This window comes from Cynocephalus volans, chromosome 3 (genome assembly GCF_027409185.1).
Source record: "Cynocephalus volans isolate mCynVol1 chromosome 3, mCynVol1.pri, whole genome shotgun sequence".
Lineage (NCBI taxonomy): Eukaryota > Metazoa > Chordata > Mammalia > Dermoptera > Cynocephalidae > Cynocephalus > Cynocephalus volans.
The window spans coordinates 84,259,130-84,284,638 of NC_084462.1; the positions used below are offsets into that span (position 1 = coordinate 84,259,130).

The window sequence follows — 25,509 nt, forward strand, 5'->3', positions numbered from 1 at the left end:
AACATTTTTTCAGTGCTTCTCATTTTTAAAATTCTTACAATGTTGCCAACAAATTTCTCCTAATATTACAGGTAGAGAATAAGAGAGCTTTCACCACCCACCATAAAATAACACTGGTTATATTCCAAATAATTTCAGTTTATTTTGCTTCTCTTTATGTCTTTCGTTGACTAAACTGCAGTACTGGTTTGGATTTTATAAATATTTTCTCAATCATCAAAAAAGAGCTAAATTAATAAATCAGCATCATTTAATACATTAGCCATCCTTCTCAACTTGTTTGAAAACTGAAAGACTAAATTATACTTATTTTGGTTTTGGTGTCACCATGAAACTAGTTGTTGCCAATACTCATCTAGTTTTTAACACTCTGGTTCTCAGCTCCAATGTCTTATGAGTAGGTGGGTTTTCAATTATTTATGCTGGTCTTGTTCCTTATCGACATGGAAAACCACAAGGTGGCTGGCACAAAGTTGCTCTCAACCCTGCCATGAATCCTGTGTTAAAGCCAGTTCAAGACTACTGGAGAAGTTTCCAAACAATTTCTTGACATCCCTATTTCCTAACATCCTGAAACGGAAAGTAAACAATTTGTCTTGCTTACTCACAGTTTGAAGAAATAAATCTCAACTAGGGAGAGCTTGAAAGTAGAGACGTTTTTACTTACCACATTTCCTTTATCACAATATGAACTGAAATCATTTGATACGATTGCAGCATACTGGAGCAACACTTTATTGATAGTCTAAGAAAGAACACATTTTGAAGTTTATCCAGGTAAGTATGTATTTTTACATATATGCTATCCAGGTTAATGCTAAGTCAGGCAAACTTTTCATATGTCTTTTTCAGCTGAAAGGGGACCATAAGCAGAGATTAAATCTATACCCTTGCCAAAAGAAGAATCACAATTAAACTATTATATTTAGATCAGAATTTGTCGTAGTTCTAAACACATTTGGAAGATATTCCACACGAATCCATCCATTTTAACATAATCTATCCCACCACAAAATTTTTTATTTTCTAACCTCACTCAGAAGATATATTGACCATCTTGGAGCAACCTCCTCTATGCTTATATACTTATTATGTAATGATTTCTAATGATTTTACCCCCTGAATAGCTACCTTATGCTTTAAATTGCTTTATACTATTTCTCATCGCTGCTAATTCTTACCCCCGCCTCCCACCCTACCCCACTTCCTTGTCAAAGTTCTTTGTGGTGGCCAATTTCCTCAGCTTTCTCTAGTGTTACTAAGTACTGCATTTATAAAGGATAAGGGGTCACAGCATTACTCTACGTATCACGTAGAAATGAGCATTTTCACAACTTTCTGTGATAATGAGTCATACTGAGTACTGTCAAAGACCACCTCTTTAAACCTAAAACTCCACTTCTGTTACATCACACTATCTCTGCACCACAATGCATTTACCTATTGTTTAATAATTTTTAGTAAGGCATTATCTGCTAAAAATATTGCCTAATCATTCCCCTCTTGCTATCATTTTCATTCTAATTCTACATTTTCTCTCTCTCTCTTCTAGCTTTTTTTGAGCATAAGGATGCCCTCTGCTTCCATTAATTACACAAAACAGAGAAAAATGAGCCAACTGTATTAATTAAATTTTATTTCAATTACTTAAAGATATATTGATGTGTTTGCATCCTACTGCTTTTGCACATATCATAAGGTAAATGTGGAGGTGATTTTCTTAGAAGAGCTAAAACAGCCAGTAACAGTAGAAATACATCATCTCTCTCATAGAAAAGCAAAAACAAAAAAGCTTTTATTTTCTTTTTTGAACACATATTTGTCTGAATTTTTTAGTGATTCAAAATCAACTGGCGGAGACCCTCCAAGGAATTAAGCTGAAGGAGAGATATTTAACCTACAAACCCAAACTCACCAAATGTTATTATGAACTTGTTTTATAGACTTTTAAAGTCACAATGAAAACCTGAAATTAGGAATAACATGAAAACAGAAAATCGATATTTCGTAGACGTACACAGTAATGTGATAATATGCATAAATTTATATAGAAAGTTTCCCTTGAAAAATAGAAAATCTTATTAAGCAGCAGACCAATAAATCCAGGAAAACAGTTGGCTAATCAGACTGAAGTATCTTCCAAATGTGTCTCTTCATATTTTACTTTAGACATACAGCTGAATTACTTTGGGCTTACCTAAGGAGTACTAATTCATTTGTACATAGGAACACTACTTTCGAGGTACAGTTTCTTAATGACAGTGTAAGCTTCGGGAATTATTTCACTATATTGCAAAAACAAAAACAAAAGACAAGCCATAATCCCGACTTTAAGAGCTTGTTGCAACTCGGATATTATAACTTGCTCAAGATAAGGTTTGTTTGGACAGCAAGAAAATCCTCTACAACCACGTGTCATTTAGACATCTGCTGGGTGACTTGCTGAACAGCCTAATCTTTTTTCCTCTTAAGAAGTAAAGAGAACCTAGACATCTATTTGTGATTGTGGGGTTATTATGAAGAATAAGGAAGACAGTATATATAAAGTGTTCAGTGAATTATTATTTTCTAAAATTAGGATTAAGTTCTCAGAGAAAAAGGAATAGGAATGTGTGTTTTCATTTGCTACAATATGTCCAGCACCTGGCAAACAAGCAGGCTCATACCCAGGACTCAATTACCAATTGTTGATTTGTTTTTAAGTCAAACATTAAACATATCATTACTTCACACCTCTTTTTACAATTAGACTGCCCAGCAGTATAGTCATATTACTAGTCACTGCTCATGTGCTCATTTTATCACTTATCATGGCTCCTGAATGTTCCTACCATAAAATTTAAAGTATTTTGTGTGGTACTTTATTCAGTCTTATATACTTTTTAGTAAGAACAAATCATCCCTTTAAATCCCATTTTAGAATGTGAAATTTCCAACTCTCTACAGATATAGACAGAATATGTTTTATTTCCAGGAGATGCTTTAAATCAATGTAAGTCATATGATTTCAGTATATTTTGATACAAGGATCCCAATCCTAAGAAGGGTAAGATTTTTCAAGACTAATTGTCACATCTAATAAAACAAATACAAACTCCAATAGTCTGCAGTTATTGTGAAATACCTATATATATTAACAACAAACTCCCATTCTTATCTACTTTTTTACATAAAATACAAATTACAAATAAAAACTCTGATACTAGTAAAATAGATTTGAATGATGTTTACTTATTTTTATATTCATGTATTTAATTTTCTTTTTCTTTTTCTTTTGCAATGTAAGCCACTGTTAGAGTTAAAAAAGAATGGTGGCATAATATTTTTATCATTCTAACAAAATAGAATTTATTTTTCAATGAAAATTACTAATTTCTATTTTCCCAGAAAATGCTTTTCATTGTTCTTACATTATTTCCTTGTGATAATAATCAGACATGACTAAATTTCCATGTACTAAAATCGATTTACTTACTGAACTTTTTTATTGTGCTAATAAAAGCACACATTTCTTCAGTGACATGTGCATCTTAAATCTTTTCTTCCTGTTTCAGAGAATGTGTTTCGCTGAGTTTGATTCTAATATCTTTGCGACCGCCCAACCCCTATAAGCTTCCTTTCTGTCCATTTGGTTATACCCCCAGCAGTCTCAAAGTGCCTATGCCTCACCGCTGCCAGACTCCATCCCCAACCTGGCCAAGTGCAGGCTGATCAGAGAGGCACCTCTCCGTAGAGGCCCAAGACTGGAGGTGACCATGCGCCCAAAGCGTCAGTGGGCGACTGAGCAGACACTGAGGTAGCTGAGCCAAATTGGCAGCCCCAGCAAGATCCTAGCTGGAAAATAGTGTCAAACAAGTGGACCATGAAATTCCTTGCCACAATGACTAAACATCAAAGGAAAGATACCAGAAATATGAAAAATCAAGAAAGCACACCACCAAAGGGTAAGAACACTCATGCTCTAGATCCTATAGAACAAGAAGCCCTTGAAATGTCTGACAAGGAATATCGAGTGATAATTCTAAGGAAACTAAATGAGATACAAGAAACTCAGCTAGAGAACACAATGAAAAGAGGAAAAGTATACAAGACCTGAAAGAAGAAATGTACAAGGAAATCAATGCCCTGAAAAAGAATGTAGCAGAGCTTGCCGAGCTGAAGAATTCATTCAATGAAATAAAAATCACAACAGAGAGTTTAACCAGCAGGCTAGCAAAAGTAGAAGAGAAAACTTCTGACCTTGAAGATGGGCTGTTTGAAATAACACAGGCAGGAAAAAAAAAAAAAAAGAAAAAAGAATAAAACATTGAAGAAAATCTGAGAGAGATATCAGACAACCTTAAGTGTTCAAATATCCAAGTCATGTGTATTCCTGAAGGGGAGGAAAAAGGAGATTGCATTGAAAACATATTCAACAAAATAGTGCCAGAAAATGTCCCAGGTATAGGAAAAGACACAGATCTTCAGATTCAGGATGCTCAAAGATCCCCAAATGTATTCAACCCAAAAAGGTCTTCTCCAAGACATGTTATAGTCAAATTGGCAAAACTCAAAGACAAAGAGAGAATCTTAAGAGTTGTAAGAGAGAAGCATCAAATCTCCTATAAAGTAGCCCCAATCAGACTAACATCAGACTTTTCATCACAAACCCTAAAAGCCAGAAAGGAATGGGATGATATATTCAAAATACTAAAAGACAGAGATTGCCAGCCAAGAATACTCTACCCTGCAAGGCTATCCTTCTGAAATAAAGGGCAAATAATATATTTCTCAGACAAACAAAAACTGTGGGAGTTCACTACCACATGACCACCCTTACAAGAAATCTTCAAGGGAGCACTGTGTTTGGGACCTGAGAAACAACTACCACTGCTATAAAACTCAAGAAAAATCAAAACACACTAGTAAAATAAAAATGCCAACAATGAAGAGGAAAAAAAAAGTTTACCTACAATCCAAGAAGCCAACAAATACAGAAAACAAACAGTAAATCAGAAAGAAAGGAACAAAAGACACTTAAGACATCCAAACAAAAACCAATAAAATGCTAGGAGTAAATCAACACTTATCAATAACAACTCTGAATGTAAAGGATTAAATTCCCCAATCAAAAGACTCAGACAGGCAGACTGGATTAAAAAGGAGTGACCAACTATATGCTGCCTTCAAGAGACCCACCTTACATATAAAGACTCACATAGACTAAGAGTGAAAGGATGGAAAAAGATTTGCCATGCAAACAGAAATGAAAAACAAGCTGTAGTAACTAATTTTATAACTGATAAAATAGATTTTAAACTAAAAACCATAAAAAGAGATAATGAGGGGCACTAAATAATGATAAAAGGATTGATCCATCAAGAAGACATAACAATCAGACATATATATGTGCCCAATGTCAGAGGAGCCAGATTTATAAAGCAAACTCTATTAGACCTAAAGAAGGAAATAGACACTAATACCATAATAGCAGGGGACCCGAACACCCCACTATCAATATTGGACAGATCATCTAGGCAAAGAATCAGCAGAGAAACACAAGATCTAAACAACACTTTAGACCAATTGGACTTGGCAGATATCTACAGAACATTCCATCCAACAACCTCAGAATTTTCATTCTTCTCATCAGCACATAGATCATTCTCCTGGACAGATCACATGTTAGAACACAACTCAAGTCTCAACAAATTCAAAAAAATTGGAATTATCCCATGTAATTTTTTCAGACCACAATGGATTAAAATTAGAAATCAATAACAAATGAAATTCTGGAAACTATAAAAACACATGGAAATTGAACAGCATTCTATTTAATGACATATGGGTGCACGAAGAAATCAAACAGGAAATCAAAAAATTTATTGAAAGTAATGAAAATAATGATGTATCATACCAAAACCTGTGGGATACTGCCAAAGCAAAACTAAGGGGGAAATTTATCACATTAAATCCTTACTTTAGAAGAATGGAAAGATGGCAAGTGAACAACCTAACACTTCACCTTAAAGAACTAGAAAACAAGAACAATCCAAACCTAAAGTTAGCAGATGGAAGGAAATCATTAAGATCAGAGCAGAGCTTAATGAAATTGAAACCCAAAAAACGATACAAAAGATCAATGAATCAAATATTGGTTTTTTGAAAAGATAAGTAAAATTGACAAACCATTAGCTAACTAAAAAAGAAGAGAGAAGACCCAAATAACAAAAATTAGAAATGACAAAGGTGATATTACAACTGATACCTCTGGAATACAACAAATTATTAGAGACTACTATAAACAACTATATGCCAACAAATTTGAAAATCAGGAGGAAATGGGTATATTTCTGGACACACACAAACTATAAAAAATGAGCCAAGAAGATATAGAAAATCTGAACAGACCAATGACAATAAAAGAGATTGAAGCTGTTATCAGAAGGCTCCCAACAAAGAAAAGCCCAGGACCAAATGGATTCACAGCAGAATTCTCCCAGACATTCAGAGGAATTGACACCAGTTCTCTACAAACTATTCCAAAAGATTGAAACAGAGACAATTCTCCTAAACTCATTCTATGAAGCAAACATCATCCTGATAACAAAACCAGTAAAGATACAACTAAAAATGAAAACTACAGGCCAATATCCTTGATGAATATAGATGCAAAAATCCTCAATAAAATACTAGCCAAAAGAAAACAGCCACAAATATGCACAATTATACACCATGATCAAGTGGGATTCATCCCAGGGATGCAAGGTTGGTTCAAAATACACATATCAATAAATGTGATACACCATATCAATAAAATCAAATACAAAGACCATATGATCATCTGTAGAGATTCTGAAAAAGCATTTGATAAAATTCAATACTCATTCATGATAAAGACTCTCTACAAGTTAGTTATAGATGGAAAGTATTTCAACATAATTAAAGTCATATATTATAAACCCACTGCCCATATCATCCTGAATGGGGAAAAGCTGAAAGCTTTTCCTTTAAGAACTAGACAAGGATGCCCACTCTCACCACTCCTGTTCAACAGAGTGTTGGAAGTACTAGCCAAAGCAGTCAGAAAAGAGAAGGAAATAAAGGGCATCCAGACTGGAAAAGATGAAGTCAAACTGTCCCTGTTTGCAGATGACAGAATCCTATATATCAAACAGCCTAAAGCCTCTACAAAAACCTCTTGGAGTTGATAAATGATTTCAGCAAAGTAGTAGGATACAAAATCAACACACAAAAATCAGTAGCATTTCTATTCTCCAATAGTGAACATGCAGAAAGAGAAATCAAGAAAGCTTGCCCATTTACAATAGTCACACAAAAAATAAAATACTTAGGAATAGAGTTAAACAAGGATGTGAAAAATCTCTATAGTGAGAAGTACAAACCACTCTGAGAGAAATTAAAGAGGACACAAGAAGATGGAAAGATATCCCATGCTCTTGGATCAGAAGAATCAACATTGTGAAAAAATCCATACTACCGAAAGTGATATACAAATTCAATGCAATCTCCACCAAAATTCCAATGACATTTTTCTCAGAAATGGAAAAAACTATCCAGACATTTTTGTGGAAGAACAAAAGACCATGCATAGCCAAAGCAATTCTGAGCAAAAAAAATAAAGCCAGAGGCCTAACAGTATCTGGCTTTAAACTAAACTACAAAGCTATAATAACCAAAACATCATGGTACTGGCATAAAAACAGACCCACTAATCAATGGAATAGAATAGAGAATACAGAAATCAACCCACACACATACAGCCATCTGATCTTTCACAAAGGCACCAAGCCTGAACACTGGGGAACAGAGTGCCTCTTCATCTAATGGTGCTGGGATAACTGGATATCCATATGCAGGAGAATGAAACTAGACCCATACCTCTCACTATATACTAAAATCAACTCAAAATGGATTAAAGAATTAAATATACACCCTGAAACAATAAAACTTCTTAAAGAAAACATAGGAGAAACACTTTAGGATGTAGGACTGGGCACAGACTTCATGAGTATGATCCCAAAAGCATAGGCTACCAAAGGAAAAATAAATAAATGTGATTATATAAAACTAAAAGGCTTCTGTACAGCAATAGAAACAATTAACAGAGTTAAAAGACAACCAACAGAGTGGGAGAAGATATTTGCAAAATATACATCTGACAAAGGATTAATATCCAGCATATACTTGGAACTCAAACAATTTTACAACAAAAAAAAGTAACCCTATTAAAAAACGAGCAAAAGAGCTAAACAGGCATTTCTCAAAGGAAGATAAACAAATGGCCAACACACATATGAAAAAATGTTCAAATCACTCAGCATTCGGGAAATGCAAATCAAGACCACTCTGAGATACCATGTCACCCCAGTTAGGATGGCTAATATCCAAAAGACTGTGAATGATAAATGCTGGCGAGGATGCAGAGAAAAAGGAACTCTCATACATTGTTGGTGGGACTGCAAAATGGTGCAGCCTCTATGGAAAATGGTATGGAGGTTCCTCAAACAACTGCAGATAGATCTACCATATGACCCAGCTATCCCACTGCTGGGAATATATCCAGAGGAATAGAAATCATCAAGTCGAAGGTATACCTGGTCCCCAGTGTTCATTGCAGCACTCTTTACAATAGCCAAGAGTTGGAACCAGCCCAATTGTCCATCATCAGATGCGTGGATATGGAAAATTTGGTATATCTACACAATGGAATACTACTCGGCTATAAAAAGAATGAAATACTACCGTTTGCAACAACATGGATGGACCTAGAGAGAATTATATTAAGTGAAATGAGTCAGGCACAGAAAGAGAAATATCACATGTTCTCACTTATTTGTGGGAACTAAAAATAAATAAAAAAATACAAAAATAAACTGGGGGTGAGGAGGGAGGAAGACACAACAATTACAATTCCTTGAAGTTCATGTGACAAGTGAACAGATATGAGGTTGTTGGGAGGGAGGGGGAGAGAGGAGGGAGGGAGGTTTTGATAATGGGCCACAATAATCAACCACATTGTATATTGACAAAATAAAGTAAAATTAAAAAAATAATAAATAAAATGAATGAATGACTGAATGAATGAATGAAATATGGTGTTCTATAATCATTAAAAAAAATTCTCATATGATCCTGCTTTCACTATAGGTCCTACAGAATTTCAAGAAAAGCATGTGACATACTTTTTCAAACACTGTCACTCATAACCCATTTTATTCTTTTCTTGGCATTTACCCAAAGTGCAGCTGCTAGTCAGGAAATGACTTAGAGAATTTTTAGAATAATTCTCCTGCAGATTTTACACTGTTAAGAAATTGTAATCATCTGCTACCAAAAAAGTCTAATCTCGGAATGATCCAAAGAAAGGATTTTTTTAGCTATTCTCTTAAAAAGTGGGAGGTTACATTCGTCTTCCTAATTAATGGATACTTGAGTTTAAAACATTCCATGGCAAATAAATATTGTAATACACTTGAGGCTGACAGCTTGTCTGCCTAAAATCCTTCATTGGCTCTTCATTTTCTACTAAATGAGTTCAGCCATTTTGCCTGTTCTTCAAGGCTATTTACAATGTGGGCCTCGTTTTCCAACCTTTGCTACATGAGCCTTTTAGTAACCCTATGCTCTCTTCTCATTGGGACCTCTCAGGCTAGAACGCCTGAGCCACAGAATAGTGGAGAGTTCCCCCCACAGGGTCACTCAACCCATACATGATGATTTATGACCAGTGATTGAACCATGGAGTTTGTGGGTTTAATTGTTACCTCACCATAAACTATCCTATCAGAATTAATAAAAATACTATCTCAGAGAACCAGATTTAAACTTTTCTAAGAGATAGGGCCAATGACAGAGTCAGACCCAGGCCCAAGCCTTCCATTTGTAAAGGACCTCCAATTTAGACTTTTTATGATAATGCCAAAAGAAGTGTTGTACTCATTGTGTTTATCTCTGTGGTTAAAAGAAGTAGCATGTTAAATGTACACACTTGTTATGTGTTAAATTGTGTACCCTGCAAAAAACTCATATGTTGAAGCCCTAAGACTCAGTACCTCAAAATGTGACTGTATTTGGAGATAGGGCCTTTAAGGAGGTAATTAAGTTAAGATAGGCAAAAAGGGTGGGCTGTCATTCTACCTGACTTCTGTCCTTCTTTGGACATACAGAGAGTCACCTAGAATGCTCACACACAGAGGAAAGGTCATGTGAGAACACAGCAAAAAGGCAGCCATCTGCAAGCTTAGGAGAGAGGGCTTAGCAGAAACCAAACCTACCAACTTTAGTCTTAGACGTCTAGCCTCCAGAACTGTGAGAAAATAAATTTCTCTTGTTTAAGCTACTCAGTATGTGGTATTTTATTATGAAGCCCTATGAAACTAATGCAATGTCTTAAATAATACACAATTTAAACTGGGTTTTAGTATTTTTTTAAAAAAATTTTGAAGATGTCAAATATATGTACATATTCTGGGCCTCTTTCAATCTCTGAGATGCTCTGATTATAGCATTTGACTTTGTCATAGATGTTTACTGTTCTGGCCCTCCCATTACAAGTTTTCTGAGGTCAGAGATTATAATCACTCATGAGTACATCACTCAAGGTGGCTAGTAAAGTATGCAAATGGAGCAATCAGTAAGCACTTGCTGAATGAACAGCCAAAACCTTAGTCATCATTCAACCCATAGAGCCAGACTTAAATTTAGGCTTGTCAGACCATAGAACGTGTGTAGGAAGCTCCCCTAAATTACTATGTGTGTCATGTCACTATCCTGCTTAAAAATCTCCAAATTTCAGTGTTTCCTGAATTGACCAAAAGATTAAGTCTAAACTTCTAACCTGGAAAGCAGAGCTCATCAAGATCTGGCCCATCTCCACTCTCCCAATCTTTCCTGCTGTTTATCCCAGAAAGGGTTCTTTTTCCCTGCATTTGAAATGTGCTCAGCTTTACCTGTCCCTTTGTTTCTGCTGCTCCTCTGGCTTAGAATACTTTTACAACTGCACCTCTTGGTCTTCTATGAGCCCTACTTTCACCGTGAAGCCTCTGCCTATTTCAGCACTCATCAGCTTTCTTTCCGTTCAATTGACTGTAGATCCCACTATGCTTGGAAGCCAAATTGTGTCCTTTTTCATGTCCTCTTCCCATTAGCTGATTTCATATGATCTTGAGAATTTTATGAGATTTTAAAAAAATACATTTGATGGACAGAAACTGCTTCTTTCATTTCATATCGTTCCCCTAAGCTTTGGCAAAGTAGTATGCACAGAGCACAGTGCCTTAGATTTAAAAAGGAGAAATGACCTTAAGAGAAATTGGGTTGATCAAAATCAATCTGTCAAATAAGAAAACTAAATTCATAAAAATCATTTGAACTATTTAGATTTACATTATAGTTATTGGATGGTCAGTAATTGGAACTTAGTTTTCATGACTCCAAGTCTTATATGTGTTTCCACTATACTACAGTGCCTGCTAAAAAATACTTGACAATTTGGATATGAAATACCAAGGCTCACTTTCAGCTAGAAAGCACCACATTTGAAACAGAAATAAATTCGTCATCCATGGAAATCTCTTCAATTATAAATGACTGAGTCATCAATGTGAATAAAAAAATAGGTTTTTAAGATGATAAATCCATACCAAAGAGAGAGGAAGTACAGGAAATCGGATGATAAACTTTGAAATATCTGAATCTATTAGTATAGAATTACAAATTAAATTGGGTTAGTCGTGTCAGAGAAGACTAATACTACAAACAACAGCATTGTTCAGGTTGCCACTGTCCCAGAAAAGGAAAGATTCATTCCATGTAACCTACCTTTGCGAATCTTCTCATTAAGTGAGATAACGCTTCAGGATTGGGGCATTCGAGTTTCTTAATAATCTCAAAGCTCTGATTGAGCTGAGCAAAGACATCGACCACGGAGCAAGAGAAGAGGGCATGATCAGATGTCTGCTGGAACTGGGGAAACAGAGGCGAAACCATCCCAATCAGCACATTAGAGGCGACATGAAAAGAATCTTTATTATTTCACATACACAACGGAATCTCCCCTCTTGTGTTCCTACATTTCCTGGTAATACAATTCTTATTGACTTTAAAACTGTTCATCTCCTTTTCTGGAAAGTGTAGTGAAACTAATGTCATGGGGTGGGCTGCTGCTAATTGTTCTTTCCACTGCTGAATCGAGTGACTGGTTCTTTCACATTTCTTCTCCCCATGGGCATAAGGGTAGCTTAGCAAGCTGGTTGTGGCTCAAGACTGAGAGTTGCTGCAGAGGGACTGCGGGATACCTGCTCCGAATCTAGAAATCCTTGAAAGAGTTTTATACAAGCTGGGGGCACTTCTACTTTCAGACCAATTCAAGAAGTAAAGAAGAATTTGGGGACAAAGAGGTGATTGATTTTTTGTTTGTTTGTTTTATTTTTAATTTAGGCAATTCTCTAGGGTTTCAGCTACCTTTTTGAAATGGTGTTTCAAATTTATTTTGGTCATAGGGAAATTGAAACCAAATTAATAACAATGAACCTAAATTCCCATTAGTTTAAAAGTGAGCAATGCACTGAATCATGACAATAAGCAATCTTAAAGTAACAAACTCACTCCATCCTTTTTGTCTCTTCCCAGTGCCCCATGAAGGAACTCCATTGACACATCTTCATTTTCATCTAGCCACTGCATGACAAAAGGTTCAAACCACCTAAAAAATGATTAATGATGTTATATACCACAAAGGTCATTGTGTACATATCATTAACAGGAATGCTGCTCTTTCCCTACATGAGAGTAATTCAGGATCGAAATCTCACTTTATTGCCCTTTTCCAGTTTTTCTTCCTCAGTGACCTTTACCTCTATTCCATCAACATATCCTCCTCCCTTTTAACTTCAGTCTCTTCCCATACTGCCTCAGATATGCTTGGTTCCTAACACTCACTCTGCAATGTCCTCTACAATTCAAACTCCTGTAAAATGTAGACCCTGGTGGGGCATTCCCAATCTTGTCATTTCCTCATTTTATAATTCTTCACTGTTAGGCTTCTACCCATACCCACTAATCTCCTGTAACTGATCCTACGTGCTTACTTGTAACTACTTAGTTATGGTCTACAATCCATCTGCAATTTGTTTTTGCAAATGGTCTGAAATGTTTCAAAGTTCTTTCTTCCATATGGATGCCCAGTTGATCTAGCACTGTTTATTTAGAAACCATCTATTCTCAATGCAGTGCATTGGTAGCTTTGATGCAAATTAAGTAATGACATATGTGTTGTCTGTCTCTGGACTATTTTGTTCCATTGATTTATTTGTCATGCACTAGCACCACACTCTTTTAATAACTATACATTTTAAATAAGTCTTGATAACCAATAGCAGAGTTCTCCACCTTTTTGAACTTCCTCTTCAAGAGAGAGCCCTTTGCCTTTCTATATACATTTTGAATGGACTTGTCCATTTGCACAAAATACCTTCAGGAATTTTTATGGGATTGCATTAAATTTGTAGGTAAATGTGGGAAGAACTACCATCTTTATGAAATGCATGTATTTAGGAACATTACATATTTTACTTAGTTCATCCTAAATCTCTCTTAGTAATATTTTATACTTGACTGAAAAGAAGACTTGCACGCCTTTCATCACATTTATTTCTGGTGATTTTAATGCTATTTTTTTTATTGATCATGAATATTCATGAGATACAGAGCTGATTGTCATCCCTCATGCCCAAGATGTGAAGATGTGAAGGCCAGATTAGTACTGGCAACATGCCCACTATCACAAATTGCATTTGTACCCCGTGTCCCCCACCAATTATCCCCAACCTCCCTCCCTCTCCCTTCCCCCCCGCCCCACTTTGTATTCCAAGGTATGTTCTCTTCTTCTGTAAGTCCAATGCACCACTGTGGTCTTTCTTTCCTTGCTTCTTTCTCTCTTAGCTCCCAGTTATGAGTGAGTACATGTGGTATTTATCCTTCTGTGCTTTGCTTATTTCACTCAACATAAGTTTCTCCAGACTCATCCATGTTGTTGCAAATGGGAGTATTTCATTCTTTTTTATGGCAGAGTAGTATTCCACGGTGTATATATACCACAGTTTCCTTATCCAATTATCAATCAATGGACATTTAGGTTGGTTCTATGTCTTGGCTATGATAAACAGAGCTGTGATAAACATGGGAGTGCAGGTATCCCTTCGACATGATGATTTCCCTTCCTCTGGGTATATACCCAGAAGTGGGATTGCCGGATCGTATGGAAGATCTATCTGTAGTTGTGTGAGAAATCTCCATACTGTTTTCCATAGTGGTTCTATTAATTCACAGTCCCACCAACAGCGCAGGAGCATTCCCTTCTCTCCACGCCCTTGCCAGAATTTGTTATTCACTGTCTTTTTTATTATAACCAGTCTAACTGGGGTGAGGTAGTATGTCAGTGTAGTTTTAATGTGCATTTCCCTGATGACTAGTGATGTTGACCATTTTTTCATGTACCTGTTGCCCATTTGTATGTCTTCCTTTGAAAAATGTCTATTCAGCTCCTTTGCCCACTTTTTAATTGGGCTCTTTGTTTTTTTACTGTGTAATTGCTTGAGTTCCTTGTATATTATGGATATTAATCCCTTGTCGTGGTATGACATGTATCATATTCTAATAGTGACTATAATATAGAAATTTAATTAACTTTTATACAGACTTCCTTCATTTACTTTTAAAATTCTATTAGTTTTCTTGCAGTTTCTTTTGGATTTTCTAAATGGACAATTATGTCACATAAAAATACTGATAGCATCATTATTTGCTTTTACAATCATTATGTTTTTCTATTCCTTTCAAGTCTTATTGCACTGCCTAGGTCTTCTAGTACAATGTTAAATAAAACTGATCTTAATAGATCTGTCTCATTCTTGATCTCAGAGGGAAGTTTTGAAATTTTATCAAGAAGTGTAATGCATCTTTAGTTGTTTTGTTGTTTTAAGGGGGCATGTTTTTATTTGATTAAGTTTATTTCCCTCTATTCTTAACGTGCTAAAATTTTTTTACAATAAGTTGATGTTTTATTTTATAAAATTATTATTCTGTGTCTAGTGTAATGATTGTATGGATTTTCTGTTTTATTCTTTAAATGTGATGAATTGCATTGATTGATTTTTAAATGTTCAGCTAATCTTATACTCTAGAAAAAATTCCCTTTGGTGATGTTATATTAACCTTTTCATAAATCACTGGAACCTATTGGCTAACATTTTGTTTGGGTTTTTTATTTTTTAAACTATGTTCATAAGAGAAATTGACCTGTTACTTTCCTTATTTGTCATGTTCTTAATAGGTTTTAGTAGTGAGAATATCCCGGCCTCAAACAATGATTTGAGAAATTTTCCTGCCTTCTCTGGAATAGTGTGTGTATTATTGGTGATATTTCTTCCTTAAACATTTGGAAGAATTCCATTTAGAGCCAACTGGGCCTGAGATTTTATTTGTGACATGATTTTTAATTAAGGACTTAATTTTTAATATAGTCATAGGCCCATTCAGATTTTACATTTTTCGTATGTCAGCTTAATATGTTCTATTTTCACAGGAATTTGTACATTTTGTCTAAATTTCTAAATGTACTGGCATAAATATTTTCTTATCTTTTTGTCTTTGTAGACTCTTTATGATGTCCTTTCCAATGATGTGATTTTGTGACATCTATTTTTAAATTGGCCTTGCTGAGGCTTTTAAAAATTTTATCAATTCTTTCAAAAACAAACTTTGGCTTTGCTATTTTCTCCTATTTTAAGTTTTATGTTTTATTTTTATTACAGGTCATATTCATTATTTTTTTCCTTCTACTTTCTTTTGATTTGATTTGCTGTTTCCAAACTTTCTTCTGATAGATACTTATATGAGGGTACTTCAGAATGTTCATGGAAAGATTTGTATTGTCTTTTAGTTCTATTTTTTCCACGAACTTTTTGAAGTACCCTCATATGTTATATTGTTCAAACCTCTTTGTTCTTTCTGATTTTGTGTTTGTATGTGTGTGTGATTCTTCCAACTATTGCTGAAAAAGCATACTCTCTGAGTAGAATTGTGAAATTGTTGACTTTTCCTTTTATTTCTGACAATTTTTGCTTTATGTATATTGCCAATATGTTATATGATACAAATTTAGAATTGATAAGTCTTTTTGTTGAATTGATCCTTTAATCATCATGAAATATTTCAATCCTTTTTTATTTTAAAGACTATTTTGTTTAATGTTGGTACAGCTGCATCAACTTTCTTTTAATTATTGTTTCCATCCTTTTACTCAACCTTCCTACATCCTATGTTTTGGGTGGATCAATTGTAAGCAAGATATTCTGGGATTTGCTATCTTATCCAGTAGAAAAATATTTGTTTGACTGGAGTATTAATCTATTTAAATTTAATGATTACACTTCATTATATGATATATGAGGCTACTTCAAAAAGTTTGTGGAAAGGTTTGTATTATTTTTTAAGTTCTATTTTTCCATGAACTTTTTGAAGCACTCTCATATTTCATTTTAAATCTACCACTTTACTTCCCCTCCCCTAAATTTCCTGCGTGCTCTTTGTTCTTTTTATTCTTCTTTCTTACCTTTAAATTTTTTTTTACTTGCCTCACCTCCATGACCTAATTGATACACAGAATTGTATCATTCCTTAAGTGGTTACACTGCAGATTACAACACACATCCAGTATGTACTAGGAACTTTTTAAAAGTAGTATTTTATACATTCCAACCAATTCAAATATCTTATAACAATAATTAACATATCTAATTAACTTCATTTAACCCTCTCCCACTTTTTCATGATATTGTTGTATTTCAATTCTAAATGTTTTATTTTATAGAAAATCATTTTTATTTTAACAAGTTAATGTATTTTGAAATTTACTATTTTTTTTTTTTTTTTACTTTTTCTAATGCTTTTAATTCTTTCCTACATTGCTATATTTTTTACCCAGAGTCATTTTTCTTTTGTTGGAAGTATGGCTTATAGTATATGCTTTTGGTGAGGGTCTGCTGGAAATGAGTTCTTTCAGTTTCTGAGGTTTGTAAATGTCTTTATTTTGCTTCTTTTTTGAAGTATATTTTTTATCCTCATAGAATTCTAAGTTGCTAGTTGTTTTCTTTCAGCCTTTTAAAGATGTCATTGCATTGTATTCTGGTTTCAGTGGCTTCTATAGACAATCAGTCAACAGTCACTGTAGGTCCTTTGAAGGTAAAGTGTTTTCCCTTCCTTGAGCCCTATACATTTTAAGATTGTTTTCCATTGTTTTTGATTTTAAGCAGTTTTCTATGATGTACTTATAGGTAGTTTTCCTTACATTTATCCTGCTTAGGATTTATGGAACTTCTATTTGCAATATCCACACCTAGTATCTTTTCAAACATTGCTCTGGTACTATTTATTCTCTCTTCTCCTTTTCTGGGACTCAGTTCTTTGTACATTAGCCCTTTGCACTTTGTCTCATATATTCTTTGTTTCTTTTTTTCCCCTATATTTTACATTTTTTTGTTTCTCTCTGTTTCTATATGAATATTTTCTCCAAAAATATCTTCCAGTTGTTTTAGTTCCTCTTCTGCTGTACATAATCTGACATTAAGCTCATCTATTACATTTATGATTTCATTTTATTTCAGTTCTATAGTTTCCGTTATATTCTTCTTATAAATTCCATTTTTGTCAAAGTTCTCCAGTGTTTTAAAGTGTACCTTAAAGTCTTTGTCTGATAAGTCTAATATTTGTTTTTTCTCTTGGGTTGTAGCTGTTCAGTCCTGTTGCCTGGTGCCTTTCATTTTTTGTTGAATATTGTACATTGTCTATAAAAAATGTGTAATCATTTCCTCCAGAGAGGATTTAAATTTTTCCTTTCAGAAAGAATGCAGGGATATCACCTTGATCTAGATGGATTGGGTTTTAGGCTGGTCTATTTCCAGTTTGTCCTTATTTCTAGACAAGAGCCCTTTAGGCATCTTACCTGAAAGCCTGGGGTGTTTATGAAGTTCCTTCTTTCTTAACAAGTCTTGACCTCTAACTTTTGTCCCTCTATCACTGTGAGACTGCTGTCTCTACTTAGTTTTAAACCTCTTATTGCCTATTTATACTTGTTTTTGTCTGCCTCAATCTCCATATATGAGCAGAATAGGAATCAAAAAATACTTGAAGGGGAAATTGCATGCAGAGTTTTGTGCACACGTCTCTGTAGTTGCCTTTTCTTTGGGATCTTGGTCCCATAAGTCCAAGCAGTCTTCATAGCCTTGAGCATTAATATTTGTTTCCTCAGCTAAGGGAGATTGCTATGAAGTCTGAACTATTGCTGGCTTTTTGGCCTCCAAGCCTTGTATTGCAAATTGGCAAACATATGGGGGTGGGGAGCATGGGAGAAAAGCTGCAGCAGATAAAGGCTTACCTTAGTACTTTTCTCTTTTCTCTGGGATTTAGCTTCTCAATTCCTGGTTGCCTTGGTTGCTGTCTAATATGTTTAATTTTATTCTGCTTTTATAGTTGGTCTTTAATGAGCATATTAGTCTGATTTTAGCTAAGTGTAGTAAGTCTAGACAGAGCCAGAAGCAGCTATTTCTGGAAAATAACTCCTTTTTACTTCCCTATTCCCAAAGATACTACTAAGTACTTAGGCACACATACTTCATGTTTATCTCCTTCCTCTCTTTTTTTAAAATCCCCATATGTGTTGAGTTGACAAATTCTATGAATCCTTTCTTCAAAATTTCTCTCCTCCATCTTCACCTTTTGTATTCTCACTACAATCACTCTATATTATTGGTGTAGCCTTTTTCACATAATAAAAATAATTTTATTTATTTTTAATATTTCCTATTTTTTAATTGACAAAAATGTATGTATTTACCATGTACAACATGTTGTTTTAAAATATGTATACATTGTGAAATGGCTAAATTGAGTCTACATATGCATTACCTTACACACTTTTTTTTTTTTGTGGTAAGGACACATAAAATCTACTCTCTTAGCAATTTTTAAGAACACAGTACATTGTTTTTAACTATAGTCACCATGTTGTACAATGGATCTTTTGAATTTACTCCTCCTTCCTAATGGAAAATTTTGTGTCCTTTGACCAATATCTTCCCCTCCCCATAGTACAGCCTTTTAACTTGTCCCACTGTCCTAGTTCATCTTATATACTTCTATGAGAAAAGTTATATTAAAGGGTTGTTCTAATCTCATCTTTACATTGCTCATTACTTTCTAAATCTGTTATGTCCCCCATTCTCTTTCTCTTTCAACTCCCATAATGACTGATGAATATGGACTGAATAAGTTCCACAGCATGTATTTACAATAATCTAGTTCAAAACTACTTTTGCTATATTTCTTTTACTAATTTTGTAAAAGTACCCTGTATCCAAGTGGAATAACACTATTTCCTGTGGATCAGAGCCCACATATTCCTTCCCCCACAATTATGCTCATGACTTTCATTTCCATCCTAATGCTTTTCTCCCTTTTTTTGCTATAATCTGACCAATTTTTCAAAGTCTCCATCAAATGCCACCCCATTCATAAATATTGTGTGGAGTCCCCCAAATAAGGGGGGAATGTCTCTCTTCCGTGAGACCCTTCACTTCACTTCACTTAAGCTCCTTAAATTATGCTTATTTCATTTGACCTTGCTTTATCATGAATTTTGTACTTATCAATATTTCCTAGAGGGCAAACTCCTTTGAGGGTGAAGTCTTTACTTACTACTGCCCTAAAGCACTTGGCACAGTGCCTGGCGTATGAAAGACTACCTTAAATAGATAAAATAGAATTCTGAGACATTTCAAATGCAGAGAATTACATGTGTGATTGTATGATGACAAACGTATTTGATAGAGGCATATTTATGAAAAAGTTATCTGTTAAATAATGATTTATATTTTAGAAATATGAATTTAGAAGACAGTTATGAGTTTGAATTAAAGAGAAAATCTGATTATACAGATCAATATATAAGCACCCTCATTATCCAAAAGAAAAAAAAATCTGCATTCTAGCATGTTGAAATAATTTCATCAGGTAAGTCATATCTTATTATACATTTTTTTTCTCTTCGAGTTTAACATCCCAGTAAGGCATACTTGAAAAACGCAACACAATTCAATTAAATATGGTTTTCAATGACATGCAAATCTTTTAACATTAATTTTATAACAGAAATGTCTGCATTCAAATGAAGCCTATGTGAAGAGATTTATTTTAGTGCTGCACAATTCAGGTGTAATTTTACAGGACTGTGAACTGAGAACAAAATGGGGGAGGGGGTTGAAAATCACTACTTACAAGGAGTATTCAGGAACAGCATCCTTGAAGGCAGGAAGTTCACGCACATATTCATTATAAAACCATTTTACTTTGAAATGTAAATTCATATAATCGGTGCTCTTGCATAATCGCTGCTTTTCATGCTCTATGACAGATAAAATCAAACATTTAATAAATTTTGGTTTGCCAACAGTGCTGCTGTGTTCCAATCTACTTTTATTACTCAAATTTCTAAAAGGAAGAAAGTAATATATTAGAGGTAAAGACATAGCGAATGGCTAATGACAGACCTGAAATTTTACAAAATGCAAAAATAATCTTAGGTCCCACACATCAAGTAGGTCAAACAGTAATTTTAAATAACTTGAATGTTCTAATGTGTCTTACTAAAAAAGATGAGAATTCTGATGCAGTTAGAGTAATAACATACCAGCATTTTTCTATTTATCTGCAAGCTTTCATATTTTGACTACCTTTAACCTGATTCAAAGTGTTGGAAATAATTAAAATTTTAAGCATTGATAAAGTATGACTCAAATTAGGAGCCATAAACACCAATTAATATTGGAAATGTGAGTGAGTAGATTGCATTTCTGGCCTAGTTATTTTACACTTAAAGACTTAAGATAGTTGAAAAGAAAAGGAAATATCTCTAAATTGTAAGACATATGATTTCTTCACTTTTTAGGTTTAGCTAAAATTATTTTGCACCTGTGGCTTTTTTGATATTTTTAACAGGATTTCTTAATATGTGACATTTTTTTCTTTCTTGCTCAGAAAGTAGAGCCTAAAACTGTTATCGTGATCTGGACATACACTAATGGGGAATAGAGACAAATAATAATGTTACTGAACATGTTTATCTTTGAATTTCCCCCCTTTATATTGGTATCTTGGCCAATTCTGGCTGCAACTAACTATAAACGCAACCAAACCCAAAATATCCCTAACTATATTCAGCTCGAAAGTGCTCTCTGAGAAGTTCTGGTTGAGGTCTGTGAGTCTCCTTTAAGCTAAAAGCTTTGGTTTATAGTAGAAACATTATATACTTTACACTCTAGGATAAATTTTGATAATTCTATTTGAAGCACTTAGATTGTTATAAACAAATAAAGGGCATCCCTACTTTCCAAATCCTGACTATAGAATGACTTAAATCCCAATGGTAAACAAAGGAGAGAACACACTCCCTAATCGAACATCTTTAAATTATCTGAACAATGATTAATTCAAGACAATTTGTAGAACCGAGAGAGAGAAGCAACACACACCCATGTACTCACATAGAAATGAGTAGTAAACTCATATTTCTAGGCCAAACGCCCAAACAAAATTATGAGTACAATGATGTTTTGCTTCAGATCCCTCCAAATTTCACCTTCTTTCACCATTCAGTGTTGGCTCTCCCCCATCTTTCCCTTCAGGTGTCTAGTATCCCTTCACATCTTAAGAGAAAACATTATTTGATAAACTCATAGGAAGAAACTTAACACAATACTACCCTGAAACCCAGACAAGGAGAGACCCTTGGCCTGGGACCCACACATTTAGAGGACTCAACTTATTATAAGTACAGACTCAAAAATTAAGTATCTCTGTCACTTATGATCCCACACTTGTTGCTGGTACAGGGCACGTGAGAATGCTAAAGATATTCTCTTGTGACTAACATCACCTACTCTTATGATTAATACCCTCTAAGCCCCAGAGAAACATTTTGGATCATGTTTTGTCCTATATCCTATAAACAAAAGATGACTGTGTCCAAATGCTACCAAGGTTTGTAGTCTGTGCCACTGCTGACAACAGAAATAGATATTGCTTTGTAGTGCAGGGAGGAATTTGGGCTATGGATGCAGTTAAGTAAGAGAAAGGACAAACTAACTTGACAGGTTCTTCCTCTGGACAGCAGAAATACTACATATTATTGAATAATAATGTATTATTTTCAAGTATTAATGAACACCCATTTTCTTGCTTTTCTTTGGTTTCAATTTATGCTTCTGAAGGTACTAATGAATAAGTGCAGTACTCACAATCCAAATAGGTGCACGTGATGGCTAGGGAATATTTTGAATATTAAATAACATGTTACTCTTAAATTTGCATATGCACAGTTCTAGATATAATATACATGAAACCTTATATCAGTTCTTTGCCAACTAGATGGTCATTAAATGCTAGAATCATCATTATTTTATTTGCTTATTTTTTAATTTAATATTTATTTGTATGTATTTGTGGGGTACAGTGTGTTTTTTCAACACACACACATACAGTACATTGATTCACTTAGGGTACATAGCACAGCTTCCCTCTGCTATGCTTCCACCTCCCCACCACCCCAGCTCCCCTCCCCTTTTGGCCTCTGGTACCCATTATTCTATTCTCTACTTTCATGAGAATCACTTCTTTTTCAGCTTCCACATATGTGTGCAATCATGCGTTACTCATTTTTCTGTGCTTGGCTTGCTTCACTTAACATGATGGTCTCCAGTTCCATCCATGTTGCTATAAATGACAATATTTCATTTTTTTATAGCTGAATAGTATTCCATTGTGTATATATACACCACAATTTTTTTTAATCCATTCATCTGTCGATGGGCATTTAGGTTGATTCCATCTCTGGGCTAATGTAAATAGAGTTGCAGTAAACACGGGAGTGCAGGTGTCTCTTTGATATATTGATTTCATTTCCTTTCAGTATATACCCAGTAATGGGATTGCTGAGTCACAGTGTAGTGCAATTTTTAGTTCTCTGAGGAACTTCCATACTGTTTTCCACAATGGCTGTACCAATTTACATTCCCACCAGCAATGTATGAGAGTTCCCTTTTTTTGCACATCCTTGTCAACACTTGTTAGCTTTCTGTCTTTGTGTTAATAGTCATTCTAAGTGAAGTAAGATGATGCCTCATTGTGGTTTTAATTTGTATTTCTCTGATAATTAGTGATGCTGAGCATTTTTACATGTGCCTGTTAGCCATTTGTATGTGTTCTTTTGGAAAATGTCTGTTCAGTTCCTTTTCTCATTTTTTAATTGTGTTATTTGTTTTTTTACTGTTGAGTTGTTTGAGTTCCTCATATATTCTGGACATTAACCACTTGTCTGATGTGTAGTTTGCAAACACTTTTTCCATTCTGTAGGTTGTCTTTCTACTTTGTTGACTATATCCTTTGCTGTGCAGAAGCTTTTTAGTCTGATGTAGTCCCATTTGTTTATTTTTGTTTTAGTTGCCTGTGCCTTTGTAGTCTTGTTCAAAAAAGTGCTGCCTACTCCCATTTCATGTAGCATTTTCCCTAAGCATTCTTCTAGTAGTTTTATAGTTTCAGGTCTTAAATATAGGTCTTTAATTCATTTTGAGTTGATTTTTGTATATCGTGAGAGAAAGGAGTCTAATTTAAATCTTCAGAATGTGGATATCCATTTTCCCAGCATCATTTGTTGAAGAGACTGTCATTTCCCCAATGAATACTTCTTGAGTCTCTATCAAAAATCAGTTGGCTGTAAATACATGGCTTTTCTGGGTTCTCTGTTCTGTGCCATTGTTCTGTGTGTCTGTTTTTATGCCAGTACCATGCTATATTGGTTACTATAACTTTGTAATATATTTTGAAGTCAGTTAATGTGATGCCTCCAGTTTTGTTCTTTTTGCCCAAGATTGCTTTGGCTATTTGGAATCTTTTGTGGTTCCATATGAATTTTACAATTGTTTTTTCTACCTCTGTGAAAACTGTTATGGGTATTTTGATAGGGGTTGCATTCAAGCTATAGATTGCTTTTGGTAGTACAGTAATTTTCAAAATGTTTATTCTTCCAACCCATGAACATGGAATGTCTCTCCATTTCTTTGTATACTCTTCAATTTTTTTTTTCATAAGTTTCATAGTTTTCTTTGCAGAGATCTTTCATCCCCTTGGTTAAATTAATTCCTCAGTATTTTATTATTTTGGTAGCTACTGTAAATGGGATTGCTTTCTTGATTTCTTTTTCATCTTGCTTCTTATGGTGTATAGAAATGCTAATGATTTTGTATGTTGATTTTGTAACCCATGACCTTACTGAATTTGTTTATCAGTTCTAAGAATTTTTGGTAAAGCTTTTAGATTTTTCTATATATGAAATCATGTCATCTGCAAACAGGGACAGTTTGACTTCCTCTTTTCCATTTTGGATGCCCTTTATTTCTTTCCCTTACCCAATTGCTCTGGATAGGATTTCTAGTACTATGTTGAATAAGAGTGGTAAAAGCAGGCATCCTTGTCTTGTTCCACTGCTTAGTATGATATTAGCTGTCAATTTGTCATATATGGCCTTTATTGTGTTAAGATATGTTCCATATATGCAAATTTTGTTGAGGTTTTTTATCATGAAGGGATGTTGAATTTTATAGAATGTTTTTTCTGCATCAATTGAGATGATCATACGGTTTTTGTCATTCATTCTATTGATATGATGTATCACATTCATCAGTTGGCATATATTGAGCCCTGAAGAGTTTCCCCTGTGTTTTCTTTCAGTAGTTTTATGGTTTCAGGTCTTATATTTAAGTCTTTAATCCATTTTGAGTTGATTTTGGTATACGGTGACAGGTATGGGTCTAGTTTCATTTTTCTACACATTGATGTCCAGTTTTCCCAGCACCATTTATTGAAGAGGCAGTCTTTTCCCCAATGTATGTTCTTGTTGCCTTTATCAAAGATCAGTTGGTGGTATATATGTGGGTTAATTTCTGAGTTCTCTATCCCGTTCCATTTGTCTGAGTGTATATTTCTTGTGTCCCTGCATTGATGTCTGTGCATCTAGTGAAACATTTCCCCTTCAAAACTTTACAAAGTGAATTTCATAGACAGTCTTTCACCCACAGTTGTGTTTTATTGTGCTGGTTGAAAAGGCTGTTTCTGTTTCCACAGATGCAGTGGTTTAGTCTCTGGGTAGTTTCTTCAACTCTGGTCAATATTGCCACTAACTGTGGGTATCTCAGTGCCCTTGGCTGTAGAAGTTTGCTGCAGCAGCATAGGTTGTTAAGCTCTTCAGTGGCAAGGGCTTTTGCTGTCATCCTGTTCTCATTTTTTTCCACAGTGGAGCAACTCTGACCCTGGAAAGCTGAGCACATCACGGACCCAATTCTGGGGGAGAAGGGATGCTCTAGAGGTTTGGGCTTGGGGAGCAGAACACAGGTACAATTC

General features: G+C 34.7%; 1 protein-coding gene across 2 annotated transcripts in view; it reads right to left on the bottom strand.

Annotated features, from left to right (window-relative positions):
- UNC13C (unc-13 homolog C) overlaps nt 1-25,509 on the bottom strand; it is a 568,114-nt gene that overhangs the window by 112,506 nt on the left and 430,099 nt on the right. For both annotated transcript variants that reach the window (XM_063089570.1, XM_063089569.1), the window contains 4 exons: nt 20,335-20,461; nt 12,610-12,706; nt 11,824-11,967; nt 668-745 (listed from right to left, as the gene is read on the bottom strand). In XM_063089570.1, coding sequence (XP_062945640.1) covers nt 668-745; nt 11,824-11,967; nt 12,610-12,706; nt 20,335-20,461 — 446 coding nt within the window. The remainder of the gene's footprint in view (nt 1-667; nt 746-11,823; nt 11,968-12,609; nt 12,707-20,334; nt 20,462-25,509) is intronic.